General features: G+C 40.8%; 1 protein-coding gene across 1 annotated transcript in view; it reads left to right on the top strand.

The window, feature by feature from the left end:
* The first annotated feature begins 1,043 nt into the window (after positions 1–1,043).
* Jmy (junction mediating and regulatory protein, p53 cofactor) overlaps positions 1,044–13,132 on the top strand; it is an 84,923-nt gene continuing 72,834 nt past the window's right edge. The window contains exon 1 of the mRNA XM_005328996.5: positions 1,044–2,637. Coding sequence (XP_005329053.1) covers positions 1,609–2,637 — 1,029 coding nt within the window. The 5' untranslated portion in view covers positions 1,044–1,608. The remainder of the gene's footprint in view (positions 2,638–13,132) is intronic.

Raw genomic sequence — 13,132 nt, forward strand, 5'->3', positions numbered from 1 at the left:
ATTTGCATTTAAGGGTTAACACAAGTTGTTACAAACTTTGAAAACTTGTGGTTTAATATGAAGAATTAATAACCACAACCACAAAGTGGGAAGTTATACTCCATGATGTACGATATGCCAAAAGACGTTCTACAGTCATATATAACTAAAAAGAATTTAAAAAATTTTAAAAAGAAATGTTCTTACACATATTTTAGAAATATGGATAAAAGAATAATTCCCTAATACTCTACCATGGTACAGAATACCAGCACTGTGACTTGGACACTAATAGGAAAGAGAATGTCAATAATAGAAACGATTATAAAATCTACTAGGCAAATTTAATGTTTCATCATGGTTTCATGTGAATATCAGAGTTCTTCAGATTGACATGACATTTTGTATGTGCATTCTGGGAACTCTGATAATTGAATACAACTTCAAAAAGGCTAACATCCAGTGACCGCCAAATGGGGTTCATAGAACAGTACACAATGATGAAACCTGAAGCAATAAAACACGGATGAACTGAAATATAAACATTTCGTGCTTCCAGGACATGGCTGAATTTTCATTTCATTTTGTTTCAGAGTTCCACTAGGCTGTCTTCAGACATCTTCTTTCATATCTTAAGTCTTGTCTGAGGGATATTAGGGGAGAATCCCAGTTTGGAGGAACCCCATAAACCCATAGCACATAGTTCCTAGACTGTAAAAGGGTGTTTCTTTCTGAACATAGTTGTCTCTTTGATTCCCACAGAGCGCATGAAGTCAAATTTACACGTGAGGGTCCCGTTGCCTGGAGTTCTAAATATCTCAGTTCCTCCACCTTTTCTCCTTTCCCTTGGGTTTGGAGGCCACCTATGCCACTGGGCACACCTTCGATTCTCACTGTGCCGGGAGCTTGCAGGCTGCAGGCTCCGACCCCGGGAAGGAGGGGCTAAGCGGAAAGAAACTAAGAGTCGGGAGCGCGGCCTCTCACTGGCAGCGCTGGGGGACGCGGAGGGGCGGGGCGGCGCGCGCGCTCCGCCGCCGCCGCCGCCGCGTCACCAGCGTGCGGCACGTGCCCGTGTTTACGTCCCTCGTGGAGCCGCCGACGTCAGCAGCTTAATGGCAACATTGTGGCGATGCTGAGGCGCAGAGTTTAGGAGACGCGTCTACTGTGAGGCCGGCTCCGCTCGGAGGGCAGGAAGAAGAGCAGGGGCGGGGAGATCGGCCCCGGCGAGCGGCGGTGATAGACAGCCCGCCGGCCCGGCCCGGCCCTGCAGCGCCGGCTTCTCGTCTCCGGAGTGCTGTAGACGCAGCTCTGCGGCCTCGCGCGGTGGGCGGCCGGGCAGCCGCGAGGCGCTGCCGCAGCGCCGGGCTTGTAAACAGATCCGGCCGCACGTGACCATGTGAACTACCTGCTTCGGGGACGCGTATTGTCTCTCCTGCGAGCCGCACCACAAAGGAGCTCGGCGGTTCGAGTGCGGAGGGGCGGCCGAGCGAGCGCAGAGAGCCGGCCGGTGTGCTAAGATGGCTGAAGGCGCCCGGAGAGGGTGAGCAGGGGGCGCGGTGCAGCCAGCCACCGAGACTTCAGGCGGGTAGGGTCGTCGGCCCTCCCCCGCGGCCGGGCGCCGCAGCCACCATGTCTTTCGCTCTGGAGGAGACGCTCGAGTCGGACTGGGTGGCTGTGCGGCCCCATGTGTTCGATGAGCGCGAGAAGCACAAGTTCGTGTTCATTGTGGCCTGGAACGAGATCGAAGGCAAGTTTGCCATAACCTGCCACAACCGGACAGCCCAGAGGCAGAGGAGTGGCTCCCGGGAACAGGCGGGGACTCGAGGGGGTGCCGAGGCTGGCGCACCCGTGTCTGACGGGACCCGCGGGCCAGGCAGCCCGGTGGGCAAGGGACGGCCTGAGGCCACCGGCTCTGCGACTCCAGTCCGGAGCCCTGGGTCCCGGAGGAGTCCGACCTGGGCGGAGGGAGGCTCTCCGCGGAGCGCGCGCTGTCTTCGGGGGGACCCGCCGCAGCGGAGCCCGGCCGGCAGAGGAGCGGAGAGTCTTCTCAGGAGCCCTGCGCGGGCCAAGCCTAGCCCGGTCCGAAAAGGAGTGGAAGCCAGAGATGCGGCAGGGTCCGCCACTGCTACCCAAACGGCGCCCAAGGAGGCCCCGGTTTCCTCTGTGCGAGTTGTGAGCGCCTCCGGGGCGGTCTCCGAGGAGATCGAAGTCCTGGAAATGGTTAGGGAGGATGAGACGCCCCTGGCGCTCTCCGACGCGGAGCAGCCGCCTCCCGCGGCCGAGCCGGAGTCTCCGGCTGAAGAGTGCAGCTGGGCCGGGCTCTTTTCCTTTCAGGATCTGCGCGCCGTGCACCAGCAGCTGTGTTCTGTGAACTCGCAGCTGGAGCCATGCCTGCCAGTGTTCCCCGAGGAACCCTCCGGCATGTGGACCGTGCTGTTCGGGGGCGCGCCTGAGATGACAGAGCAGGAGATCGATACTCTGTGTTACCAGCTCCAGGTCTACCTGGGCCACGGCCTGGACACCTGTGGCTGGAAGATCCTCTCTCAGGTGCTCTTCACGGAGACCGATGATCCTGAGGAGTATTACGAAAGCCTCAGCGAGCTTCGACAGAAGGGTTACGAAGAAGTGCTTCAGCGGGCCAGGAAGCGTATCCAGGAGGTAAGAAGCTAGTTTGTGTTGTTGTTAACGCGTTTGGTTCCTCACTACTAAAGGCTGGAGCCAGGGTCTGGGATGTGCGCCTTTGGGATGGTTAGTTTTCTTCAAACGGGAAAAGGAAAAGAGGTGTTCCTGATCGCTCTTCCCATTCGTTTCTTTTAGTGGCTTATTTTAAAGTTCTTTTTCTGTGAAGGCGTTTTTTCTGATAAGAATTAGATTTGCTTCCCCATTTACTAAATACATGCTATGTAATAAGTGCACTCTGTTTACAACTCAGCGTTGGTAATGAGATTAAAGCCACTGAGAAAAAAGGTATTCTGTAATCATAGATTAAATGAGCATTACTTATGTCCCCAAAACTTTTTCCAGTAACTGCCCAGATGTCAACTCTTTCCTGGTGTCACTTCTTTACTTGAGATAGTTTGTCTCAAGAAGCAAAATTGATCTTATGTTTTCTTTTTATGCAGTCTGTTGATGCAGGCAGATTTTAAATTCATTTTATTTTTTTGGATGTTCAAACACTGAGTTATACCCCCAGCCCTAAATTTGATTTTTTAATGAGTGATCTGTACAAATTTAAAAAGAACTAACTGACAATTGGATGCAAATTTATTTTTAGGATGTCTCAAGTCTTTACAGATGATTCAGGTTTCAGTCATGTTTTAGGGAGAAAAAAAAGGTCCAAGAAAGTAATGCTTATTATACTTTCGTACTTAAAATAAGTAAACGGAGTACAAAAGTTTTCAGTCCTTAAGATAACAGGAAATAAAGGGGAAAAATGCCATTATGGCCGTATATATGGAACTTTACTAAAAAAGGATTTTAAAAGTTTCCTCTAATGGACAGTACAGGTAGCTTTTCAAGCAAGTTACTGTTAAAAAGTATTGGTAGAAATTAAGGTTAGATTTGAGATGGGGAAATGCCCTCTTTTATGGTGTTTTTATTTTTTAGATTGTGATATCATTTGTCTATGTATATCTAATATTTGAATCTTGCTATTAGGCCAGGATACTGAAGCCTCCTGGTTTCTGTGTTCAACAAGAGGTGTTTTTTATTGTTGGACTTGATAAACAGTTCCTTCTTCTTCTACCACAGGACTTTTTACAATGTCCTATATACAGAATTCACTCCTTTCTGTTGGTTTGGATTATGCTAAATGTCATTCACTCATAACTTGACTCTAGATTCCAGAAATCTTTTTTTTTTTTTTCCTTTTTGTGTCTTCTGATATCTTTTCTACCTGAAATTATTCTTGGAAAGAAGGGACGGAAATCACATATTCTTTCTAGTGTTTTAATCTGTAGATCTTTTAAACTGTAAAACCAAAGTTAGTATTTCTTTCTTTTGCTCAGTTACAGAGTAATATTATAGTAGTTTTTTTTTTTTCCAAACTAGTAATTTTTCATCCCTTATTGAATAGACCTTTCTGATTTTAACTTTCAGGGTATTCAGAAAAAAGGAACTCTTTCTGGATTCAAATGGGTCAAAAATGAGCTGCCAAAAATATAGTTTTCTCAAACTCATTAATAGGGTTACATTTTTCAAAAATATATTTTATTATATTTCCCTAATTAATGTATTTTCCTATTTAAAATATTGACTTTGTGTTTTATTTTCTTTGATAGCAAAAAGTTAAAACTTTTTTTTGTAGACTAGGAATTGAACCCAGGGATACTCTATCTCCAACTCTTTTCATTTTTATATCTAGATAGGGTACTGCTAAATTGCCTCAGCTGGCCTCAAACTTGTGATCCTCCTGCCTCCTCCTCCAGAGTCTCTGGGATTATGGGCTTGTGCCTCCATGCCCAGCTAAAAAAGATGAAAATTTTAGGAGTATTTTGTGTTTGGGAACCAACTCAAATATTATAAACTGAAACCATAAATACATAATTTTTGGTCCTTCACACAGTTTGCTTGAACAGTATTTTAAAAATATCAAAGACAACAAATTTGTTTATAATGCCTACCTTCATTTGTACTGGAAGATAATGTTGAAATTTAGACCTGTTTTAGGGAAAGCATTGTGTGGTTGATTAATGATGTCTGCCATGAGCATGGTATTGAAAGTGTATATAGGACACTGCCATGTATTTGTGTTCTGGCTGCTTAAAATTTTTGCTATCTTAATAGTTTGCAGTAGTTTTTTAGTTGTTTGTTTTGTTTTTGATTGTTTATGGTGCTGGGGAAAGAACCCAGGACCCTGCACATGCTAGGCAAGTGATCTAGTACTGAGCTATGCCTCCAGCCTCGGTAGTTAACATTTCTTAAGATAAAATCTGTATGGAAGTTGTGTTTTGTTTGTATTAATTCTGTGGTGTTTAGTAATTCCACCTAATTCAGTGTTGTTTTTCCCAGTTCTAAAGTTTAGTCAGCTTGTGGAATTGGGAATAACTTTTAGCAGATATATTACTTAGAAAATTTAGTCCTTTGATCTTGTTTTTCCTTCTTTAATTTCTGTCTTTTTTTGTGATACCACAGAACTACAGGATATCCTCAGCCCTTGTCTCCTTCAGTTGCTGAGGCTGTACTCAAACTTGTGATCCTCCTGAGTAACTGGGCAGGCTTGTGCCACCTTGCCAGCTCTACACCTGTTTTTGTTTAAAATGACCACTAAATTGTTGAAAGGAGGTTTGGTGGTGGTGGTTTTTTGCTGTGCTGGGAATAGAACACAGGGTCTCAGGCATGCTAGGCAGGCACTCTCCCCCTGGGCTATGTCCCCAGCTTCTCACACCTTAATCCCCTTCCTGTCCCCCACACCTTTTAAAATAAAACAGACTGTTCAACTAGATTGTAAATTTTGTAAGATACAAGTAGATTGAAAACTTTGCAAGGCCACTGGCCTTGACAGTATCTTGGCGTTCTCTTCTTTACTGCCCCTTCTTCACAAAATGTGAGCACTGTTAATGATAGTAGATAAAAAGGACACGAGGGTTTTCTTTTACTACAAGAGTATAGGATATGGAAGATGTATATTTCTAAGGCAAAGTGTGTAAATACAATTTCTGTAAATTGATAAACATAATTTTTGAGGGGCTATGATTTAAAAGATAGGAGAAAAAGCTCTGGAAATTACTAATAACTTTTTAAATAAGAGGTCTTTATTTGGGGTTGGTGAATTCCCCATAAAAGGGCAATGGATGGGTTAATGAAATGAGGCACTCTTAAGTAGTCTGCAAAGTATTACATATGTCAGCTGTGAGCATTATTGGAGATAAGGGCTTTTACCAACTTAAGAAATTTTTTTTTTTTTTGTTACCAGGGATTGTTACCAGGGCACTCAACCACTGAGCCATATCCCCAGCCCTATTTTTGTATTTTATTTAGAGACCAAGGTCTCACCGAGTTGCTTAGCACCTGATTTTGTTGATGCTGGCTTTGACCTCTTGATCCTCCTGTCTCAGCCTCCTGAACCATTGGGATTACAGGTGTGCACCACTGCGCTAGGCATGATACCTTTATTTTTTAATTTTTAGTTGTAGTTGGACACAATATTTATTTATTGTTATGTGGGTACTGAGGATCAAACCCAGCACTTCCTATGTGCTAGGCAAGCTCTGTTTCACTGAGCCATAACCCCAGCCCCACATGTCTTTATTTTTATTTTATTTTATGTGGTGCTGAGGATGGAACCCAGTACCTCACATGGGCCAGGCAAGTGCTGTACCACTGAGCTACAACCTCATTCCCTTTCATCAATCTTTTAAAAGGTGTTCTTCAAATAGTTTAAAAAACCCTGTTGTAAATTATTTTTTAATTTATGGCACCTCTATGGGAGTTCAATTTTGGGAATATTCTTTGATATTTAATATGGGATCTTAAGAAATACTCCCATATCTTTGTTTTCTGCTTAAAGTCTTTGTAAATGATTCATTACTTTGGTCAGTTGACTGAAAATTATAGTTTGTAAGGACTTATAACTATTATAGAGCTAATAAGTTATTTTTAGATGACAGAAGAGTTGGAAGATTGTGTACTACTTTAAGCCTCAATTCTAACTAAATGTGAAATTTGGTTTACAGGGGTTTATTGCTATTTATACAGCAGGCACTTAATCCCTATGTGAATGCAGGTACCACCAAGGCCTCTTTGCATAGTTTCACCGGTAGGCCTTGGTTGTTGGTCAGAGCTGAGGTGTGTATTACAGTGTTGTGTGCATAGGTGGCCAATACTGAGGCTTATCTTTGACCTGGATTTTGTAAATAACAGTTTCTGTGTAAGGACAGCTTTCTTGAAATGATTAATTATGGTGCTGTAGTTGGTAAACTTTAATTATGATCTAAAAATCAGTATTTACTTGGGATTTTATGATGTTTACAAAAATGTTTTCTAACTTCTTTCCAATTGAAACCACTGTTTGAGAGCAGTATGTGCTAAAAAAATCAAAACAAAACAAAAAACCCACACACAGCTTACCTAACTGTTTAGAGTTGGAAAGACCTAGGTTTGAATTAACACTCACCCCTTCAGGTTTAGTTATTTGAACAGGGAAGTGAGCCGGGTGCAGTGGTGTGCCTGTAATGCCAGCTACTTGGGAGGCTGAGACAGGAAGATTACAAATTCAAGGCCAATCTCAGCAGTTTAGTGAGACCCAGTCTCAAAATGACGTTTAAAAAAATATATTTGAAAAAAGACTAGGGATGTTTCTTAGTGGTAGAGACTGGGTTCAACCCCTAGTATGCAATATAAACAAATAATAACAGGAGGAGGGAATTGAAAAAAATACCTGAAGAATGTTTTCTTATGTAATTAAGTGCCCAATAAAGTCCCTAGCATTTACAGAAGAGCTTCTATTGAAGTAGTTTTTCTGTTTCATGTAGTAAAGATTCTCTAGTTTTTTACCAAATCATTCTTTTAGAGATTATAGGTTTTTTAAAAGAATATTTATTTATTTATTTATTTATTTTTGTGTAGTGCTGGGGACTGAATCCAGGGCTTTGTGCATGTGGGGCAAGCATTCTACCAACTGAGGTACATCCCCAGCTATTATTTTTTTATTTTATTGAAAACACTTAGGTTAGGTTTTGGGTTCTTCACATTACCAATTCTTTTCATCATCTACACTGTATTTTGAGAAAAGTGGATGTTTCTGGTTTTTTTTTTTTTTTTCCCATGCTTAGCTGGAACCCAGGGCCTCATGCTAGGCAAATGCTCCAGCACTGAATTATATCCCCAATCCAAGTGGGTGTTATACCTATTTTATTGAAACAGAAGCTGAGACTTTAAAGGGGTTATGTGGGATTGGCGAGGGTTAAACAGCTAAAGGGTAACCAAACTCAGATTCAAACCTAGATTTGTCTTAACCCATGCTTTCCTGCCATGCCTTGCCACCTGTTGGTTTTTTAAAATCCTAAACACCAATATTCTTTCCCCTTGATGATATTGAAAAGGATGTCAATCTCTACTCTTGAGGTGGGAAAGTATGTTATTTTATAATTCTAGCCAGTGCAGGGGTTGAGCTCAGTAGTAGAATGTACATCCAGCATGTGTGAGGCCCCATGCTCTATCCCCAACACTACCCTTTTTCCCTCCCAAGTCTGGTCAGTTTGGTAAAAATTTATTTCAAACCATATTGTATTTTAGAGGAAAGAAATTGCCTGGAGATGAAAGAATAGATTCATGTTACTTTTTGGGTTTTATTTACTGCTCTGATGGAACCAGTGGCCTCAAAACTTGCTAGGCAGGGCCTGGGGATATAGCTTGCCTCATGCATAAGGCATTGGGTTCAATCCCCAGCACTGCAAAAACAAAACAAAACAAAACCAAACAAACAAACAAAAACTTGCTAGGCAAGTTCTGTATCATCGAGCTATACCCCCAGCCCTACAAATAGGTTTATATTTTAAGAAAAGGGTGTCCAATCATAGTTTTCCTTTTTTTTCTTTCTTTCTTTTTTTTCCCCCCAGTGGGACTGGGATTCACCTGAGTTTTAGCACATGTTAAACTATTGCAGTTTTACACTTTTTTGATATCTTAAAATGGCTCAGCAAGAAACAGCTCCTGACTCCAGAGCTTATTTAACAGAACAAGACAAGGAGCTGTGAAAGGACTGTTTATTTACATCCCTTTCCCATTTATGACTTTCCTAATTATTCTGGAAAACTAAGACTAGTTTTATAACTCTGAAGTCCTTCTGAAATCCACCTATATACATTAGAAAATTGACAGTATTTTAGAAACTCTAGGATGCCATCTTGGCCAGAAACCATGACCCCTGATTAGGGATAAATTAGGTAGAAGCAGGCCCAAGGAGGGAAATAATGTGTTTGCAATAGAAAGAGCTGTCTGGCAAGTTTTGACTGGAGGCATTTAAAAGATGGCATGTTACACATTGAGGATATAGGGAGCCTTTTAGGAGCTAGGCAATATATCAACACAGTAGTTGAAGCCTTGGCTGATCATATATAGTCCCATGAAAATACTGCAGACTGCTGTTACTGTAAAACAAAAAAAATAATGAGATTCCAATGTTGACAAAAGACTTGAAAGAGAGAAGCTGTTAAAATAATGATTTGATTTTCTTCAATCCTGTGCTTAACTTTTGGCCATGTTCCATATTTCTGAGAAAAGCTGTAAGTACAGGGAAAAGAGTATATATTCTTCTAGGTTAGCACTTTATGTAGAATGAAAATATGGAGGCTAGTGGCAGGATGACAGATAATTAATGTGATGGTTTCTCTGCTTGCCATTTAACATCACATAATGCCTAGACCACCAGATATTTCAGGCTTAAAATCAGGCTTGTTTCTTTCTGGCTAAAACAAGGCCAACTTGGACTAATTCTTTAGTAATATGATTACAAGGGCACATGTGTGTTCTGTTTTTGTGTATTGGAAGGAAGAAGGTAGGTGTGAGGATTGATGTGTAAATATAGCAGCTGTTTATTTGAAGTTAGTTGCTTCACTTCCCAGATTTTCACATGTAACTTTAATTGATCAGATCATTAATGTTCTCCAGTACTGCTTTATTTGTCCTTTTGTTGACTATAAAATTTTGTTGATAGTGGTGCTTCAAAATTGCAGGATGAGCAATTGGTGATTTAATATGTGTGTGCTTTTTTTTTTTTTTTTCTCTCTTTTGTAATGGGAACTTTTCCTGTGTGTCTTTTCACTTTCTGATAGTTCAGGCTCTGCTCCCTCTAAATTTGCCTAGTTTTCTAAGTTTGTTGATAGGAGAAGCATGAATTTGCTTGGGTAAGGGACAGACATTGAAAGGTAAATAGTGGTTCTTGGTACTTTTTGTTTTTTGATACAGATGGTAAAGTTCACTGGGAAGGGGGAGCCTTTGGGATTGAAGCTAGGGGCCCTCTACCATTGAGCTACAACTCTAGTCTCCCCTCTCATCTCCCCCGCCCCCGCCCCCCCCCTTTTTGTGCTGGGGATCAAAATCAGGGCATCCTGTATGTTAGGAAAGTCTTCTGCAACCGAGCTCCATCCCCAGCATTCCCCCTCCCCTTTTAATATTTTAGTTGTAGTTGGACATAATATCTTTATTTTATATGTGATGCTGAGGATTGAACCCAGGGCCTTGCATGTGCTAGGCGAACACTCTACCACTGAGCCACAAACCCAGCCCCCCCAGCCCTTTTTATTTTGAGACAGGGTTTCACTAATTTGCCTAGATTCACGTGGAACTTGGAATCTTTTTGCCTCAGCTGGGATGATAGGCCTGTGCTACCATGCTGAGCTTAGAGTTGGCTCTTGAGCAGATCTTAAACTCTTCTTTAATGAACTTTGTGAGTCCTAAAAAGGTTGAAGTATAAGGTAATTTCTAAAAATTTATCTTGAAGTTGTTTTATTTATTTGTTTACTTACTTACTTACTTATTTTGTAGTCCTAGGTATTGAACACCAGGGGTACTTTGCCCCTGAGCTACACCTTTTCCCTTTTTAAAAAATTTTTGAGAGGGACTTGCTGAATTGCCTAAGTTGGCCTTGAACCTGTGTTTCCTCAGTATAAATGCTTACTCTGTGGTTTCCAGGTTCCTTGTTATGATTTTATGTGCATATTATTATTTTGGTTTACTTTATAAGACATGTGGTAATCCTTTTGGTACATTTGGTTATAACCGTGATTCTTTTTTTTTTTTTTTTTTTTAGTACCAGAAATCAAACCCAAGGGTCTTACACATGGGAAGTGTTCTCTGACCTACATCCTCAGTGACCTTTTTTTTTTTGGAGATATGGTCTCACTAAGTTGCTCAGGCTGGCCTTCAACTCTTGGGCTTGCGTAATTCTCCTGTATCAGGCTCCCAAATAACTCTCAAATAAGTTTTTTGGTGTTGGGGATTGAACCCAGGGACATTTTGTTACAGAGTCAAATCACTATATTTTTTTAGTTTATTTTTGTGGCATTGGGGATTGATCCCAGGGCTGTTGTACCACTGAATTACATCCCTATCCCAATACCCATTTATTAAAATTCTGAGACAAGATCTCAAAATTTCTCAGGTTGACCTGAAACTTGATTCTCTTTCCTCAGCCTCTTGAGTATTTGTGTCCCTGGGTCCAACTTGCTTTTGATATCTTTTTAAAATCAAATTTCTTAGGGCTGGGGATGTGGCTCAAGCGGTAGCGCACTTGCCTGGCATGGGTACGGCCTGGGTTCAATCCTCAGCACCACATACAAACAAAGATGTTGTGTCTGCTGAGAACTAAAAAATAAATATTAGAAATTCTCCCTCCCTCCCTCCCCCCCCTCTCTCTTTAAAAATAAAATAAAATAAAATAAAATTTCTTAATAACTTCTCATACTAGAAATTGAACTCAGGAACACTTCACCGCTGAGCCACATCCACAGCCTTGTTTTGTATTTTATTTAGAGACAGGGTCTCACTGAGTTGCTTAGCCTCTCGACCTTACTGAGGCTGGCTTTGAATTCACAGTCCTCCTGCCTCAGTCTCCTGAGCTGCTAGGATTACAGGTGTGTACCTGCAGAGCCTCTGACCCAGATTTTAATGACTTGTACAATGTTGGGTTTTAATATTTTTCATTGCATTTGTATGTTTACCACTGTTCTGGGTAGTATAGTTGGAAATCAGCCACTACTTAAAACATTATCTTTATAGGAGAAAAAAATCTAGTGTCTTTAGGGCACAAAGTTTGCTAGTTGAGAACTGCTTGTATTTGGCTTTCCTTTTTACCTTTATTTTATTAGTATGTTTTTCAAAGGATCTAGAGTTTCTTTTATTCTTTATTTTTATTTTTTTAGAAACTTACTTTGTTTGTTTGTTTGTTTTGTTTTTTGTTTTTTAAGACAGTGTCTTGCTAAGTTGGCCAGGCTGGCCTTAAACTTGTGATCCTTCTGCCTTAGCTTTTTAAGTAGCTGAGATTACAGTTGTGTGAAAATGTACCCAACCAGAATTTGATTTTCTAGTGAGTTTTTTGTTTTTTTGTTTGTTTTGTTTTCATAGACATGGATTTATTTAGGAAAACAGATACACACGTTCAAGGGAGAGATGTCTTTGGGGATAATGGGGATAAAGTAAGGGAGAATGTGGACCATCCAGCGTGAGAGAATACCATTTTTTTAACAAGTCAATTTATTTTAAAGTGTCCATTCCTGTTTGGGAAAAGATAGAAAATTAATGTGGTTTGAGAATTCAGTTATTTCCTTATTCAAGCATATCATGAGACAATTTCATTATTGCTCAGAAATCAGAATGTACTTAAATCAAACCTAGACATTGTAAACTGTTGAACACCTAGGCTATGTGATGGCCTATTGCTCCTAGGCTACAGGCCTATACAGCATGTTACTGTACTGACTGTGGGTAGTTGTAACACCGTGGTATTTGTGTATCTAAACATACATAAACATTAAAAAAGATACTGAAAAACATATTTGTGAATAGAGCTTATAGGACTGGAAGTGGCTCTGGGTGAGTCAGTGAATGAATGATGGTTGAATGTGAAGGCCTAGGCCATTATTATACATTATTGTAGACTTCATAAACACTACACTTAGACTACACTAAATTTATTTAGAAAAATTTTTCAGTTAATCTTAGCTTCCTATAACTTTTTTTACTTTATACAATTTTGGGCCCAGTTGTAATAACATTTAACTTAAAACAAAAGCACATTGTATATAAAAATAATCTTTCCTTATAATCCTTGTTTTATATATACTTATTTTATATATATATATATGTTAGACAACTCCTTTTTTGGTGCCTCTGGGGATTGAACTCAGGGCCTTATGTATTTGTGCATGCTAGGCAAGCATGCTACCAACTGAGCTAGATTCCCAGTCCACCTTATTTTTTTTTGTACTGGGGATTGAACCTCACTTTCCCACTGAGTTACATCTCCAATCCACTTTATTTTAAGACAGTGTCTTGCTAAATTGCTGAGTCTTCAAACTTGTAATCCTTCTGCATTAGCCTCTTGAATTGCTGGGATTATAGGTAAATGCTGCCATGCTCAGGCCCTTTAACTTTTGTTAATTTTATTTACGGTACTGGGGATTGAATTCAGGGGCACTTGACTACTGAGCCATAT

This window comes from Ictidomys tridecemlineatus, chromosome 1 (assembly GCF_052094955.1).
Source record: "Ictidomys tridecemlineatus isolate mIctTri1 chromosome 1, mIctTri1.hap1, whole genome shotgun sequence".
Classification (NCBI taxonomy): domain Eukaryota; kingdom Metazoa; phylum Chordata; class Mammalia; order Rodentia; family Sciuridae; genus Ictidomys; species Ictidomys tridecemlineatus.